Genomic DNA, 17,878 nt, shown 5'->3' with positions numbered 1-17,878 from the left:
GGCCGAGGTTCAAATGGCAGCTGGCCGATATGACAATTTTTCTGAAGTTTTCCTCAAAGAAGCTCTTTTGGGCAAGGGATATACCTCAGTTAGCAGAGTGCTTTCCTGACATGCATGGGATCCCTAGCACCACATCAACTGGGTATGGGGGCACAAGTCTTTAACCCCAGCACTTAAGAACTGGAGAAAGGAGGATCAGAAGCGTGAGGTTATCAAACAAGCCATTCTGACGTAGATGAGACCCTGTCACAAAAAGCAAAAGCTAACAAACAAAAAGAAGCATACTTGAGCCTGGTGTGGTGGCATATGCCTTTAATCCCAGCATTTGGGAGGCAGAGGAAGGAGGACTGCCATGAGTTCAAGGCCATCCTGAGACCACATACTGAATTCCAGGTCAGCCTGAGCTAGAGTGAGACTCTACCTTGAAAAACTTAAAAAACAAAACAAAACAAAACATCCCTTAAAACCCACACTTCCCCTTCCTACTTCTCCTTTGGTTGATCTGGATATAGTATCAGCCTAATTATGCTTCTCTGGAAATTTTATTAAATCTTTTCAAGGAGGGCAGTGTTTCACATGAGGTTATGCCTATAAAGTGATCAGAGAGGCTATTTTTACCCAAGAACATTGCAATTTCCTGAAGGAATAAAAACCTCATCAGGGAAAACCCCTGTGGTTCTCATAGGTAGGGCTGATTTATCTAAACTGATAACACAGTTCCGTGAGAGGAGGAAGACAAAACACAAATTGGAAGCTTTGTAAGTGGGTGTGCATCATTGACAGCTTAAAGACTCATAGAGGCTTCTTACTCTGAGCTGGACAGAGGTCCCTATCCTGAAGGATTTCTCCAGAATCTAGACTGGTCCTAGAGAAGCTCCACACTTTCACATGACTATGGGAAACTGGCTGGTTAATCACTGGCTTTTAGTTTTGATTCTGGTAAGTGATGTTTCACTTTCTATTAATTAGAAATGCTACCAGGGTAAGAAGACATCATGCTTGTTAATATTTGTAAAAATACTCAAAAGGGAGAGTCTATGGAAATTATTTGGCTCATAAAAGCTAGTTATAAGTTATAAAAATCCAACTCTAGGCCATTTGAGAGAACAATGACAAACCGTGAGTACTTGGAATTTAAATCTGTTTTCATTTTCAGTCTTGTCCTCTCATTTCTAACTACTGCCATAGAGCCTTGGTTGCTCTCTCCATCCTTTACTGCTGTTATCAAGAGTCCATAAAATATTTTTTTAATTAATTAATTATTTATTTATTTGAGTGCGACAGACATAGAGAGAAAGACATAGAGGAAGAGAGAGAGAATGGGCATGCCAGGGCTTCCAGCCTCTGCAAACGAACTCCAGACGCGTGCGCCCACTTGTGCATCTGGCTAACTTGGGACCTGGGGAACCGAGCCTCGAACCGGGGTCCTTAGGCTTCACAGGCAAGCGCTTAACCGCTAAGCAATCTCTCCAGCCCTCCATAAAATAATTTAAGGGTGGAAGTGAAAGCGATCTTAGAGATCATCTTGACCCAGTACCATCCATTAGATAGATATATACTGTGACTCATGAAATTTATAAAACTTTTCATATTTCTGCTTAAAACAATAAGAAAAGAAGCAGATGGAATTTTAACAATGTAATAATTTAACCCAATATAGAAAGATACTCATCTTTCAGCATGTAATTAATATTGAAAATATTAATGAGATAATTTATGTTCATTGTTTATAACTCATTGAAATAGCATGAGTATTTTCCATGCACAGCACATTTCAATTGGAATTTGTCACATTGCAAGTGTTCCAAAAGTACATGTGGGTAGCGACTGTATTGCATCGAGCAGATATACAATTCCTTGATTTTTATAAAGGAAAGTGACCCAGATGTTACACAGTGAATTGATTGACAAGGCATGATTCAAAGCAGAAATTCTTCCCTATCCTATCTACACAGAATTCTTTCTTCCCTTATTCCTATCTCTGTCTCTGTCCCCCACCTACATTATCTTTCCATTTCTGAGCCACACCTAACCCTGGGGTTCCCAGCATCCTTCCTCACTCAAACTTCATTGATTTCTCTCTTGGGGCTCTTTTTTCCGCTTTTATTTTGGTTCCCTAGAATTTTCCAGATGCCCAGGGAAAAGTGTGGAGTGCTGTTAGAAGGTTGTTTATTTTGTATCTAAAGAAAAGCCAAGTACTTATTTTATCAGGTTATCCCATGATTTATATTTTTCATATTCAGTCAGAAAGAGCATTAGCTTAAGAGATAAGGAACCTGGTAAGTATTTTCAGTTCTGCCACTGAATGACCTTGATCAAATTATTTATTCAAGTGCTGGGTGACTTGTGGAAATGACTGGGTTAGCTGTACATTCAAGGTTGTACCTAGATCTAAAAGCCATTGCTTTTTTTTTTTTTTTTACTCTTTAGCTTCTTTTTCTTCCTTTTTGGCACCATCACTGCCAGTGATGACTCACATTTAACTCTCTGGTTTTGAATTCCTACCTCTTATCAACCCTGCTGGCAGGCTCAACTTCTTGCTATCTCTGGCGTATACTACCATGTACTATTTTAAAATAAAGAATAAGTTACTTAAAATTTTTTTTTATTCCTCCTTCTTCCCAGGTCTTGCATTTTACTTTCTTTTCCATTTACAGTTGAGGAAATACTCCTAAAGGTAGAAAATGGAGTTTCTTATTCCTAGATGTTGCTGTATTTCATTTACCTTGTATACAACTGATGATGGACTGAATTCTTTGTTCCTGATTTCCTCTTGGGTCCTGAAGTATTTTAGATAACTTCCAAATATGCTCATATCCTCCAAAAATCCTTGAAGTGTCTCTGGCTTTCCATTGGAATCAGAGACACTCAACTCTATAGATCATACTCAAGTCTGGAAAGGATTTGGAGCACAGGAAGCAGGAAGGAAGTGATAGCTACTTGGGAAGATGAAGTAGGAGAGCTTGAGCTCAGGAGTTCAAGGCCAACTTGAGCCAGTCCAGGCCATTCAAAGAAAGAAAGGAAAATAAAGCAGGAGAGAAACTGGCGGTTGCACACCAGTTTGGTAATGATGCAACTCTGTAACTTGCCTTTACTGAGCTCTTACTATACACTATTGCATTAATCACTTTACATACATTATTTCATGTAAGCTCTATAGTGTTGTGAGGCAGATACTTTTATTATCTGTATTTTACAGGTGAAGAGATTGATTTTCTGAGAATTTGAGTCATGTCTAAGATTATGGAGCTCTTAAGTGGTGGCACTAGAAATTGAACCTCAGAAGTTTGACTCTAATGTTATACCTGGAGTCACCATGCTGTACTGTAAGAGGTTTGTGAGTGCTCCAGATCTAGGGAAAATGATGGGCCAGGCACCAGATGAAGGTCTTTTACCTGTGGGTTGAAATGATTCTTATACATTCATGGGCTCAGGGACATATTTGAAAGGCATTCCAGTACTATGGAGACCTGCTTAATTTTAGGCTGGCACATTCAAACTTAGGATAGAGCTCGGTTTGTTGGTCTTAAAGACAATGTGCAGTGGGTTCCAAATTTTCCTCTTGGCCAATACACAAGCTTTGGATGAGCAAAGACATTCCTCAAGGTTCACAAGAGTCCAAAAAAGACATTCTAAAACAAGAAAATGAATGTTAGGGCATAAAAAGGCAGGCCCATCTGGGATTGGCTTAGTTCTTCTCAGCTGAGTGCTGTTACAGATGCTAAATCTATGCTTTGTTTCTTCAGAATTCCATGTTTTCACTTTTTGCCATCTTTTAGGTACAATAGTTTGAAAGCTCTGTCCTGAAACTGACATATGTTCCTGAAAGAGCTAAATTGATATTTTTGGCTTTTGCAAACCATGTGTTCTCTGTCCCAGCTACTCAACACTGTCATGATCACATGAAAACATGTATAAACAATATGGAACAGAGTATGTGTGGCTGAGTTCCAATACCACTTCACTTATGGTCACTGAAATTTGAATTTCATATAATCTTCATGTCATGATACATTATTTTAATAATGTTTTCAACCACCTAAAATGTGAAGCAAAAAATGTAAATACCATAGTTAAGATGTCAATACTATTTTCTATATGTTACAGAAACTTTCCTGTATTCCACTGTATTCTAGCTTGTTTCTTTCTTTCTTTCTTTCTGTAGGTTGTCTGGTTGGGACTGAATGTTTTCCTGTTTATATATACCTTCCTAACTTATGAGATGTCTGATAAATATTATTACACAAGAGAAATTCTTGGGGTGAGTATTGTGGTTGTGATGTAGTGAATCTCTTTTTTTTTTCTTTTTAAACTTATTTTTATTAGAAATGGACATATTTAGTATGTAAACAACACATGTTGGTCCCTCCTCCCTACCCCTTTCCTGAAGAGGCCTTCCTCATTGGGGATGCAGGTCAACTCCATATGGATTATGGGTCATGCATTATGGGGGCAGCAGTAAGTTATGGGGGAGAGGCAATTCCTCTGGGCATAATGTCCCAACTTGTGGCTCTAACAATCTTCCCACGCCCTCTTCCACAAAATCCCCTTAGCCATGTTGGGTACATTTTAAGTCTACTTCAGTGATGGGCTCTTAGGAGCCTCTGGATCTATGGTTTGGCAGGTGTTGAATGTCTTCAGAGTCTATCTCCTTCACCCTTGTGCTAATATCAGATTCACTAAGAAAGCAGCCCTCTTACTCATTTCCCCAATTCCTCTGTGGTTTCAGCTGGGGCTGGGGTGGAGTGCACTGGGTCATTTATCTCCTCAGGTCCAACTCCTGTCTGAAACAGAGAAGTAACTCTCCATTGGAGAGTGACATCAGCAGTGGTTAAATGGGATAACCATTATTAATTTAGAGAGAAAAGGTATAGACCCTCTTTAGCCCAGTTAGTGGAAGCTTGACAATGGGAATTAGAATCATTATCTGGATATGATTCTGACTTGTTTTCCAGTTCCAGATATAGTTTCCTTTCCACTGAGTGGATCTGTTAGCCAATCCAAGAGCAGTTGGTTACTCACCATGTTTGTATGCCACTATTGCACTTGTGTGAGCATCACATCAGGTTGTTTGCTGCTAAGTCGCTTAGACCTCGAGTTGCTCAGACAGATATTAGGCACTTTTCCCTGGTAGTTCATGTAGCACCTTCCACCACTAGATGGGCTAATTGTCTGGGTACTGGCTCTCTTCTGGATTACAGCCAGGTTTCTCCATGGTCCGTGCTGACAGTATATGGTGTCTTCAGCAGTAGTGTCTTACCATTAATCTCTGGTGGGTAATCAAGTGCTCTGACAAGTCTGTTTTGCTTGTTTCAGGAGATCTAGTAGGGATCTCTGATCAACAGCTCATTGTGGATGTTAATCGTGTCCTTGTACAGAGAATTATAGGCCATTTCCAAGGGAAAAGAAAACAGAAAAAGACAGAGAAAAAAAAAACAGGAGAAATTTAAGGTTAGGCTTCATCTCACCCTCTCCAGGGCCCTTTGATTCATGTGCTCCCCCTAAGGTCCTCTTGAGGGTTCCACCTTTTATTCTAACTTCCAGGATATAGAGTTCTGTGGTACCAGTTCAATTTAGGTTCACTTTGGGGTTCCTCCCGCCACCCTTTCCTTTTCCCCAAGTCCTACCACCTGTATTGATTAAGCCTTGAGATGCCATTCAGATATGTCAGTAACTTGGGCTGATCCAGGTTTGCTATGTAGCGAAGGACAGCCTAGAACTTTCAATTTTCCTGTTATCACCTCCTGAATAGCTGGAATGACAGCCACCAGACCTGATTACTGTGTTTGTTTTTAATCTTCAATTCCTTTTCATGTTTGACTCAATGATATGATTTCATTAAGACTAGGATTACCAGGGGAGGGAAAACATACAGGATACCTAGTTAAATTTGAATTTCAGAGCAATAATGAATCATTTTTAACATGTACATGTTCCATATATATACATAGCCATATAAAAACATCACTTTTACATAGAATTCTAATTTGCTAAACATGCTGCATTTTTTTATTTGCTGAATTTGACAATTTTAAGGCATGCTCCCAGGCCCAATAAGAAAAACATACAATAAATGAAAGTATAACACAGTAGTTTTCCAACTAATTTTCAGAAACCTTGATGTTCCTACAGGGTGTCAGAAAAAGGCTAACCAGGTTGGAATCCTGCCCTGCCCTTACTTCAGCTAGAGCAGCCTTCATCTATCTTGTGACTAAGAAAGATTTTGGTTAGCCAGAGATATATGTAGTTCAGTTGTAGAGCACTTGGCTAGCATATTCAATACTCTGAGTTCAATCAGTGCTATATTATTTTTATATTTATTTATCTATTTGAGAGAAAGAGAGAGGCAGTAGATAGAGAGAGAATGGGCATGCCAGGGCCCCCAGCCTCTGCAAATGAACTCCAGATGCGTGTGCCACTTTGTGCATCTGGCTTACATGGATCCTGAGAAATGGAACCTGGGTACTTTGGCTTTGCAGGCAAGTGCCTTAACCACTAAGCCATATGCCCAACCCTACAATTTTTTCAGTTGTTTTTCAAGGTAGGGTCTCCTTCTGGTCCAAGCTGACCTGGAATTCACTATGTAATCTCAGGGGTGCCTCAAACTCATGGTGATCCTCCTACCTCTGCTTCCTGAGTGCTGGGATTAAAGGGACATTATTGCGGGGCATGGTGGCACATGCCTTTAATCCCAGCACTCAGGAGGCAGAGGTAGGAGGATTACTATGAGTTCAAGGCCACCCTGAGACTACATAGTGAATTCCAGGTCAGCCTGGGCTAGAGTGAGACCCTACCTTGAAAAACCCCCAAAAAAAGGGGGGGGACTTTTTTTAAATGATAAAGAGGATCTGGTCACTGTGGCTCATGCCTTTAATCCCAGTACTCTGAAGACTGAGGTAGGGGGATCACTGTAAGTATGAAGCTAGCCTGGACTACAGGGTGAGTTACAGGTCAACCTAGGTCTAGATTTAGACCATGCCTCAAAAATGGGGTGATATCAAGAGGAGAGAGAGAGAGAGAATGAAAAGCATTGATAAAACTTGAAAATTACTGCTGTGCACTAATCCTTCCCATATGAAACAAGAAGGGTATCTGAGGTGGGGAGGGTGTGGTGGATGGTGTGATGAGGAATCGGACGAAGTGGCATACTAAGTACAGAATAGGGTGGGAGTCATTTGTAGAGTACATGGGTATAGAGGTGGCCAGGAGAAAACCTGAAGTTGAGGCAGGTTCTTCCCAGGCTGATACACCTGGGCCGTACTTGGTTAGAAAAGCAATTTTATTGCCATCTCTTTCATGCAGTAACAGGTAAGGGATATGGTTAAACCATCTTGATGGTGCTTTATTTTCAATCGCTTTTCACAAAGACCCACTCAATGTACATATTTAAGAAAGCTTGTCCTTTAAAAAAATCTTCTTTTCTCTTCATAGTCAAAGGATACATGTTGAGAACACAGCGAATTTGAATGTTCTGTTCATGACTGATTTCACCCTGCTGTTTTCCATTTTAAATGTTCCTCCTTGATCCTTTTTTAGAAACTAAAACTCCAAAGGAAGTGTTAATTTGTCTTAAAATAGATTTTTATTAACAGAATGATGCAATAAATGGGGTTAGTTATTAAGAACTTGATTATTTCATGACTGAAAAGTCAGCTGCATAAAAAATGAATCATACTGATATCCTGTGAATGTTATATTTTTAAAAGCTATATTTAAAAGAATTAATTATAAGCTAGGCATGGTGGTCAACACTTTTAATCCTGGCTTTGGGGAGTAGGAGGATTTTCATGCATCCAAGGCCAGTCTTGGGTAGAGTGAGACCATGCCTCAAAGTAATCAATCAAACAAACAATTAATTATAAACAATGCTGTTTTTAATGAAGTGCATCAATAATGTGAAAAGTACCTTTCATCTCATTACCTACTATAAACAGGTTTGTACACATGCAAATAGACACACTAACATATTCACAAATGCATTAGCCACATATGCTTGCTTTTATTATATTTATTTTTGTCTTGATGTAAGTGATATTGTTAATTCACTTTTTAATTTGCATTGAGTGAAATTTGTTCTTTTTTGGTATATAAGTCTATAAGCAGAGCAGGACAGATTATTTAAAAAAAAACTTATTTGTTGAACCCTGGTTGGCAGGCTTTGCAAGCAAGAGACTTTGATTGCTGAGCAATCTCTCCAGTCCCTTCTACACAAATTTTTTATTCAGTCAAAAGAGGGTGACAGTGTAGATATTGGTTAGAAATCACTTCCTACACTTAATATATCTTAGATGTCTTTCCATAGGAGTTTCTTACCAGCAGCATACTGGAGCCAGTGCATCCCAGTTTGTAATAGCGGGATGTGTCTATCTCCTCTCAACTCTGTGTTAAGTGGTTTTCAATGACATCAAGTTGGTATCTTGAAATTTGTCATGGTGAAAATAGTTTCATTATCAAAATAGGCACATTCTGGAAATGAAGAGTTCCCATTTATTGACTGTTAAAACATTTACCATGCCTAAATCACTGCATTGGCTCTCTGCCTGTGAAGAGTTTATCAGTCCCTTACACTTTTGGGCCATAATTGGTTTAATCATTTCATAGGGTATTTCTCACATTTAGTTTCACCCTGGGAGAATGTGGAGTGCAACTTGACTCATCGTAAAGCAGAGCAAATAAATATCAGAAGAAGGAAATTAAATCCATAGTCAATAAGGTCTTAATGATGAAAGCATTTCAATTATGACATTTATGAAAGCTGATAGAAATGAATACATTGTGACATTTCAATGTGCTGCAATAGGGACAAAAAATTTTCTCTAAAAAGGATCCATCCCATACAGATAGCTGTCACAAAATATGGAGCTGTGAAATTATAGTCTTATATTTTCAATTCACTTGCCAACCTTAGCTTCAAGAAACCTCTGTGACTCACATAAACAAGCTGTAGGAACCAGTGTGGAAATGCAGAATCTCTGTGATGAACAGAGGAAATTTACTTCAAAATGGAACAGTCTGTCTTTACCAAAAACAGTTAGCGTGTGACTCAGCAGAAGGAAAAATACATGGGTCATGCCAAAGGCCAGAGATAAAAAGCAGTAGGGCAGCTCTTGTTCACTGCACTGCCTATGTTGTGAGCCATTATCAATGCTAGGCAGGTCTTCACCTGGCTTACTAAGGTGATGTCACATTGTCTTGGGTTTATGTTGTATGGGGGAAAATGTAGCTGATTAGGTGTTTGTTTTTTCTTTTCTTTTCTTTTCTTTTCTTTTCTTTTCTTTTCTTTTCTTTTCTTTTCTTTTCTTTTCTTTTCTTTTCTTTTCTCTTCTCTTCTCTTCTCTTCTCTTCTTTTCCCTTCCTTCCTTCCTTCCTTCCTTCCTTCCGTCCTTCCTTCCTTCCTTCCTTCCTTCCTTCTTTCTTTCTTTCTTTCTTTCTTTCTTTCTTTCTTTCTTTCTTTCTTTCTTTTTCAAGGTAGGGTCTCACTCTAGTCTATGCTAACCTGGAACTTACTACATAGTCTCAGGGTGACCTTGAACTCATGCCTCCCGAGTGCTGGGATTAAAGGCACGAGCCACCACATATGGCTCTTTCAAATTATTTTTAAGATTGCATACAAAGTAATGGGTTTCCATTATGACATTTTCATACATACAAGCCATTTTATGTTGTTTTTATTCATCCCTCTTACCTAATGCCTGCCCCAGTCCCACTACGCTCCTTTTGCTGATCCCATACATCCTTCCAAATGGTCCTCCCTTCTTTTTCATGATCCACAAATTCCATTCTTTTTTTTTTTTTTTGAGGTAGGGTTTCACTCTAGCCCAGACTGACATGGAACTCATTAAATTATCCCAGGCTTGCCCTGAACTCACAGCAATCATACTACCTCAGCTTCCCAAGTGCTGGGATTAAAGGTGTGCACCACTTTGCCTGGCCCTTTGGATATATCTCTGGGTATGTTTATAGCTAGGTCATATGGTAGTTCTAGTTTTGGTCTTTTGAAGAATGTGTACACTGGTTTCAATACTGGCTGTACCAGTTGACACTCTCAGCAGTGTACAAAGGTTACTCTTTTCACACATCATGGCCAGCTTTTGTTGTTTGTTTTCTTGATGGTAACCATTCTGACTAGGTTGGGAAGGAATACCATAGTAGTTTTAATTTGGATTTCCTTCTTGACTAAGGATATTGACCACCTTTTCAAACATTTATTGGATTTTTCTAATTCTTTTGAAAATTTTTGGCTTGGTTCATTAGCCCATTTATTGACTGAATTACTGGATTTTGTGTGTGCATGTGTGAGTGTGTGAGAATGTGGGGGGGGGTAGGTGGTGTGGTATGTGTGCGGTGTTTTTATTAGTGCTTAGTTTTTGTACTTCTTTATATATTATAGATATTAATCCCATCTGATGTATATTTGGTAAAGTGTTTTACCATTCTTTTGGATGACCCTTAACTCTGTTGACAGTTTTCCTTGCTGTTCAGAGTTCTTTTTGGTGTTGTTGTTTGGTTTTTCGAGGTAGATGGTCTCACTTTAGCTCAGGGTGACCTGGAATTCACTATATTGTTCCAGGGTGCCCTTGAACTCACAGCAATCCTCTTACTTGGGCTTCCCAAGTGCTGGGATTAAAGGTGTGCACTGCCACGCCTGGCTGTGCAGAAGGTTTTTTTTTTTTTTAATTTCACATAATTCCATTTGGATTCTTGGGCTACTGGAGTCCTAATCAAAAAGTCCTATTCAGAAAGTTCTATGCTTGTATCTTGAAGTGTCTTTACCTGTCTTCCTCTAGAAGTACCAGAGTTTCAGTTCATATATTTAAACATATGATCCATTTTGAATTGGCTTTTGTGCCAGGTAAGAAATAGAGATCTAGTTTCTTCCTACTACAGGTGCATATTCAGTTCCCCCAGTACTTTTATTGAATAGTCTGTCTTTTTTCCAATTATGTTTTCGACACTGTCATGGGAAATTAAGTGTTTGTGGCAGTGTGGGTTTATTTCTGTCTGTTGGGTGCTAGTGTCAGATAGTTTTGTAAATTAGATATTGTAATAGCTGTATCATTTTTCATCTGCTTAGCATTGCTATGACTACTTAGGGTCTTTTTGTGCTTTTATGTGAATTTTAATATTATTTTCTAGTTCTATGAAGAATATCACTGGAATTTTGATGTGCATTGCATTGAATCTGTAGTTTACTTTGGATAATTATATAGAGGTTGTACTTAGCTGCTGCAGAATTGAATGTATTTGACCAGTGTGGTGGTTGGATTCAGGTGTCCCCCATAAACTTAGGCGTTCTGAATGCTAGGTTCACAGCTGATCGAGATTTGGGAATTAACGCCTCCTGGAGGGAGTGTATTGTTGGGGGCCGGCTTATGGGTATTAAAGCCAGTTTCCCCATGCCAGTGTTTGGCACACTCTCCTGCTATGGTCCACCTTATGTTGGCCAGGGGGTGATGTCCACCCTCTGCTCATGCCATCGTTTTCCCCTGCCATCGTGGAGCTTCCCCTCGAGCCTGTAAGCCAAAATAAATCTCTTTTTCCCAGAAGCTGCTCTTTGTTGGGTGATTTCTACCAGCAATGTGAACCGGACTGCAACAACCAGCATATATCTTTTACAGTTAGAAAAAGATGTTGGATTATGTCAATTGATCACCCAAGGAAATCAGTCTAAAACTCTGTCCTTAGAAGTTCTACTTTCCCATGGCAGAGTGCTCACCTAGCATGCAAAAGACCCAGGGTTCCATGCCCAGCGCTAAAAATGTGAAGTTCTCCATTATAAAATCTTTACTTATATTTAAGAATTTCGCAGCAAAGGTTCAACTTGTAAAGATGTCTTAAATATGTTAACATTTAATTGTTTTCTTTATACATATATTATAGTCATAATTTCAATGAGAAATACAGGGAAAATGAATAAAATAGTTATCTGTAATTATACCTTTACATATGAGCTTTAATTGAAATATGTATAAAATTATACATGATTGTAAGGCTTTTTCATGAAGGATAAATAACAATATCTTAATTAAATGTCTGAAACAAAAATATTCAATGCTGGGCTGGAGAGGTGGCTCCACAGTTAACATGTACTTGCCTGCAAAGCCTAAGTACCCAGGATTGATTGCCTAGTATTTACTTAAAGCTAGATGCACAAGATGGCACATGCATTTGGAGTTCATTTGTAGTGGCTAGAGGCCCTGGTGGGTTCATTCTCCCCCACCCCCATGTCCCTATCTTTCTCTATCTATATCTCTGTCTGCTTACAAATAAATAAACAAAATATTTAAAATATTCAGTGCTAAACATTACATTCAAACATATTTTCTAATGTGGAACTACCAAATCTTGCTCTCTCATATTAATAAATGTATCACCCAACACTTCCAAAGCCAGTGCCATGATAAGCTCTAAATTCAGAATGCAGTTCAGCATGCTTGCTGTCTTTGACAGTCGATGCAAGTGGGCTACTGAGATGTATAGGAAGCTTTCCCAATGTCCATTTGTTGGTCTGAGAAAAGTGAATTGGGCCAAGCCTCATCACTTGGATGCTGAAATAAAGTAGCAGTTTGTTTCTTCTTTCCTCTGTTCCAGACGGCGTTGGCCTTTGCCCGAGCCTCTGCTCTCTGCTTGAATTGTAACAGCATGCTGATCCTGATTCCTGTGTGTCGTAATCTGCTGTCCTTCCTGAGGGGCACCTGCTCAGTGAGTCCCTGCTGTCCCTAGGTCAACTTTCACACTAAAAAAAGAGTCCCTGGACTCTTTAGTAGGACAGCCCAACACCAAGTCCCTAAGAATTGAAGCTGGAAGTCTTCTTTGGTGAATGAAGGGGTGAATAAAGTTGGATGAGCATTGATATGCTATGCTATGAATAAGGATAGGCATTTTATGTCTAAGGCATTTGGTTGTGGATTGGTAAATTTCATTAGGCTGGATTGTGACAATTGGCCATGATCACTTTACATTTGCAGTTTTGCAGTCACACACTGAGAAAGCCATTGGATCACAACCTCACCTTCCATAAACTGGTGGCATATATGATCTGCATATTCACAGGTAACTTGGGAAAACCATGGAACTATGAATTTCAAAGCATTCAGAACCTTGTTTCATTTACCCATGTGTGTGTGTATACAATATATATACAATAATGTATATATATACATATATGTATAGTATTGAGGAGCCAGGTATGGCAGCTCACACTTTTAATCCGAGCACTCAGGAGGCTAAGGAAGAAGGATCACTTTGTGTTTGTGGCAAGCTTGGGCTATAGAGTAAGTTTCAGATAAGCTTGGGCTAGAGTGAAACCCTGATTCCAAAAGAAAAAATAGGCTGGGTGTGGTGGTGTATGCCTTTAATTACAGCACTTGGGAGGCAGAGGTAGGAAGATCACCATGAGTTCCAGGCCACCCTGAGACGACATAGTGAATTCCAGGTCTGCCTGAGCTAGAGTGAGACCCTACCTCCAAAAGAAAAAAAAAAAAAAAAAGAAAACGAAAAAATAATAACATGAATATTTATTGAGTGGTGACTTACTCCTGTAATTCTAGCAATGGGATGGCTGAGGTAGGAGGATAACCATGAATTCAAGGCCAGGCTGGGATATAAAGTAAGCTACAGGTTATCCTGTGGCTAGATTGAGACCCTGGCTCAAAAATAAACTTTATTGAGCATTGGTCACTATGTTTGAGTTTTTCTTTTTATTTATTTGCAATGAGAGAGAGAAAGTATGTGAATACCAGAGCCCCTTGCTACTGCAAATGATCTCCAGACACATGAACCACTTTGTGTATTGAGCTTTATGTGAGTTCTGGGCATGTGAGGGAAGAAAAGGTCTGAGGGTAGGGGGAACAGAAGAAGGTAAAGTGGTGAGAGAAAAGTTTGCAAATTTTTTATATGGGAAATCTATCTATCTACCTATCATCCTTGCAAGCAAGCACTCCAACTGCTGAGCCATCTCTCCAGACCTTGAGGAACTCTTCTATACTTATATATTCGTGGAGCTTAAATTCTTTTCCTTTGGGAACTACATAGGTATGCAAAAGATCTTGGATCTCTTTCCACACTCAGTATATAGGGGCCTCTTATTCTAGTGGATTATGTCTGTAATAATATTCCTGAGACACCCTGTTTCCCATCTTTTCACTTAGCTATTCACATCATTGCACACCTGTTTAACTTTGAACACTATAGCAGAAGCCAGCAGGCCATGGATGGATCCCTCGCTTCTGTTCTCTCCACCCTATCTCATCCTGAGAAAGCGGGCAATTCTTGGCTTAATCCTATCCAGTCCCCAAACACAGTAAGTTGATTCAATGGCAAAACATGGGGATCTGGTCATAAGCAGGAAGGTTATGGTGTCTTAAATTGATATTGTATCAGGCTGGCATTGCTCCTTTCGCAGACAGTGATGTATGTGGCATTCACCAGTATTGCTGGGCTCACTGGAGTGCTCATCACAACAGTCTTGATTCTCATGGTCACTTCAGCTATGGAGTTTATCCGGAGAAATTATTTTGAACTCTTTTGGTATACACACCACCTCTTTATCATCTATATCATCTGCTTAGGACTCCATGGTCTTGGGTAAGGTTTTCAGATACTTATTCTCATTTCTCAGCCCTTGTCTTTGCATAATTATTCATTGCAAACTGTCCTTTGTTTCAGTGGGATTGTCCGGGCTCAAACGGAGGAGAGCATGAGTGAGAATCATCCCCACAATTGTTCAGAGTCTTATCAGAAGTGGGGTACACATGAGTCAAAATGCAAGCATCCTCATTTTGAGGGGCACCCCCCTGCGGTAAGAATGCAAGTTTCAGGGCAGTCTCTTGTCATACTCTGTTACTGTCACTGTTGGCAATGTTACTCTTTTTTTTTTTTTTTTGATTTTTTGAGGAAGGGTCTCACCCTGGCCCAGGCTGACCTGGAATTCACTATGTAGTCTCAGGGTGGCCTCCAACTCACAGCGATCCTCCTACTTCTGCCACCCAAATGCTGGGATTAAAGGCATGTGCCACCATGCCTGGCTCGGCAATATTACTCTTATTAGTATTAACGTTGTGATTAGCTCAGCCCTGTACTGGTTCCAATGAGAGATATCTACAATGTTTCTGCCTTTAAGAATATTCCACCATCATGGGCAATAGGCCATTATGGAGGCTCTTGGAAGAGAGATTAACAGTTGTTACATGTTGTGTGATAACACCTCCATAGAGGTAAAAATGACAATCCACATTAATTGATAGTTCTTATCATGTACCAGCCTTGCTACAAAATTATGTGGATTATCTCTTTCATGTCCATTTTGAGACAACAAGGTGCAGGGTCCCACAAGATTAAGTAAAGCTACAGTAAGTAATGGAGCTTGAATTCAAGTCCAACACTTTCCAAATCCAAAGATTAAACTCTTGGCCGTTCTCGTGTCCCAAAGCTCACCTACAAAATTCCAGAAAAGTTTTCATGGAGGAAAAACAAAGCATCCTTAAAGTGGATTTTTTTTTTTTTTGGTGTTGTACTATGCTTGAAAATTCTTGTGAAACATTTTTATCTGAAGAAACCAAGTTCCAAGGGCTGGAAATGTGGCAAATGGTGGAGTGCTTGCCTAGCATGCACAAGTGGCTTTAGATCTGAGTTCCATAATCACAAAAAAGATGAATGAAATAAACTGAGTTCTAGGGAACTGAAGGTGTATGCCTCAGCGTAAACATAATGGATATTATAGGTTAGGTTTTCTTGCTCATAAAATAGGCTATATTGAGGAAAAGGAAAGGGAATGCTAACATGGCACTCTGAGAACCATTAAAGTCGTTAAATCTTTGCAGCATTAAAAAGAGTAGTTTAGCTTTCATCAAGAAAGAGAAAAATCAAAGCCGGGCGTGGTGGTGCATGCCTTTAATCCCAGCACTCGGGAGGCAGAGGTAGGAGAATTGCCGTGAGTTTGAGGCCACCCTGAGATTCCATAGTGAATTCCAGGTCAGCCTGGGCTAGAGTGAGACCCTACCTCAAAAAACAAAAAACAACAACAACAAAAAAAGAGAAAAACATATTTAAAACAAAAATAAAATTGATATTACAGTTCATTGGGAGAAGATATAGGTTAATATTTTTCCAGGAAAATTAATTAAATAGCTCTTAAGAAAAAAATGGTGTATCTTCATGCTTTACACCAAAATATTGATCAAGGATACATACAGAAAGAATGCAAATGTGAAAAAAAAATCATAAAGTTACCCTAAGGCCATATGGGCATTTTGTTCTAATGGAACATCAGAGGAGGAGGAAAGACATTTTTGTTTAATATTTTATTATTTATTTATTTGACAGAGAAAGAGAGAGAGAATGGGCATTCCAGGGTCTCCAGCCACTGCAAATGAACTCCAGACACATGCACCCTGTCTGCACCCCCTTGTGCATGTGGCTAACATGGGTTCTGGGTAACTGAACCCGGGGATCCTTTGGCTTAGCAGGCAAAGGCTTTAACTGCTAATCCATTCCTGCAGCCCGAAGAAAGACATTTTTAAATAAGACATACAAATTTAAAGCCAAAAAAGAAAAAAAAATTACTTTGTGTGTGTGTGTGCATTTGTGTGCATTCATGTATGAGTTCAGGTGCACGTGTGCCATGGTGTGTGTGTAAAGGTCAGAGGACAGCTTTCAGCCTGGTCCTCCCCTGTCCAACTCACTTGAGGCTGGGTTTTTCACTCTAGATTCTATCTCTGTTCTTCTTTGCTGCACTCACCATGACCTTCCTTGAAATTATCCTGTCTCCTTCTCTTATCTCACCATCACCATCACCATGACCATCAATATATTGGGATTAGAGAAGCATACTTGAGTACTCCAGCATGAGTCATTGAGCACTTTATTCACCTAGTCATCTCCCCAGAAATGAAAGGATAATGTTGCAAAGCAAAAGAAACAAAAATTAAAAACAGGTGATGTTTTTAAGTAGGAAAAATTTTAACAACTAATTTTTAAAACATAAATAACTCTTAGCAATTACTGGGCAATGCATAACAAACTGATGTAAGGAAGACAGATGCTATGAACTGAATATATGAAATAACTGTTATTTATATATTTATATTTTTTATTTTTTCAAGGTAGGATCTCACTCTAGTCCAGGCTGACCTGGAATTCACTATGTAGTCTCAGGGTGGCCTCAAACTTATGGTGATCCTCCTACCTCTGCCTCTTGAGTGCTGGGATTAAAGGCATGCACCATACCATCTTGCACATAAAAGATACTTTAAAAATAATTTTAATTAGCTAAGCATGGTGGTACATGCCTTTATTCCCAGCACTCAAGAGGCAGAGGTTGGACTGCTATGAGTCTGAGGCCACCCTGAGACTACATAGTGAATTTCAGGTCAGCTTGGGCTACAGTGAGACTCTACCTTGAAAAATAAACAAAAAGTACTTTTAATTATCTCACAGATTAGCAAAGACAAAAATGTTTGCTAACTATGCATTGGCAAGAGTGTGGGTAAATACTGGTGAGAACATAAACATTTATAACTGATTGTAGAGGATAATTAGACAGTATACTTCTCATTCTAGAAGTTTATTCCATAAATTTACTTGTACATAGATATAAATACATGTATTGAATTATTAATGGTACCATTACTTGATAGTACAAAATATTGGAAACCAGTATCCATCAGTAGGGACTAATTAAATTATGGGACCTAATTCACACAAGGTAATATTCAGTAGCCAACAAAAAGAGGTAGTTGAGTAAGTGCTTGTCATGTGTGTATTATATCAGAGACATAGACTGACACATTTGTGTCTTTCCACAATATTAGAATTTATTGAATTAATTAAAATAATTAATTCACAAGTCACATAGGTTTTGGTGGCTGCAATTTGCCGG

General features: G+C 39.2%; 1 protein-coding gene across 3 annotated transcripts in view; it reads left to right on the top strand.

Annotated features, from left to right (window-relative positions):
* Positions 1 to 870: 870 nt before the first annotated feature.
* Positions 871 to 17,878, top strand: part of Nox1 (NADPH oxidase 1) — a 30,305-nt gene continuing 13,297 nt past the window's right edge. The window contains exons 1-7 of one of the 3 annotated variants that reach the window (XM_004668786.3): positions 871 to 939; positions 4,166 to 4,261; positions 12,592 to 12,702; positions 12,969 to 13,053; positions 14,151 to 14,302; positions 14,405 to 14,586; positions 14,668 to 14,800. In XM_004668786.3, coding sequence (XP_004668843.1) covers positions 889 to 939; positions 4,166 to 4,261; positions 12,592 to 12,702; positions 12,969 to 13,053; positions 14,151 to 14,302; positions 14,405 to 14,586; positions 14,668 to 14,800 — 810 coding nt within the window. In that variant the 5' untranslated portion in view covers positions 871 to 888. The remainder of the gene's footprint in view (positions 940 to 4,165; positions 4,262 to 12,591; positions 12,703 to 12,968; positions 13,054 to 14,150; positions 14,303 to 14,404; positions 14,587 to 14,667; positions 14,801 to 17,878) is intronic. The other 2 variants (XM_004668789.2, XM_004668787.2) reach the window with 2 other exon arrangements.

This window comes from Jaculus jaculus, chromosome X (genome assembly GCF_020740685.1).
Source record: "Jaculus jaculus isolate mJacJac1 chromosome X, mJacJac1.mat.Y.cur, whole genome shotgun sequence".
Taxonomy (NCBI): domain Eukaryota; kingdom Metazoa; phylum Chordata; class Mammalia; order Rodentia; family Dipodidae; genus Jaculus; species Jaculus jaculus.
Note: the sequence above shows the minus strand (reverse complement) of the source record. Positions and strands in the feature narration are given on the sequence as shown.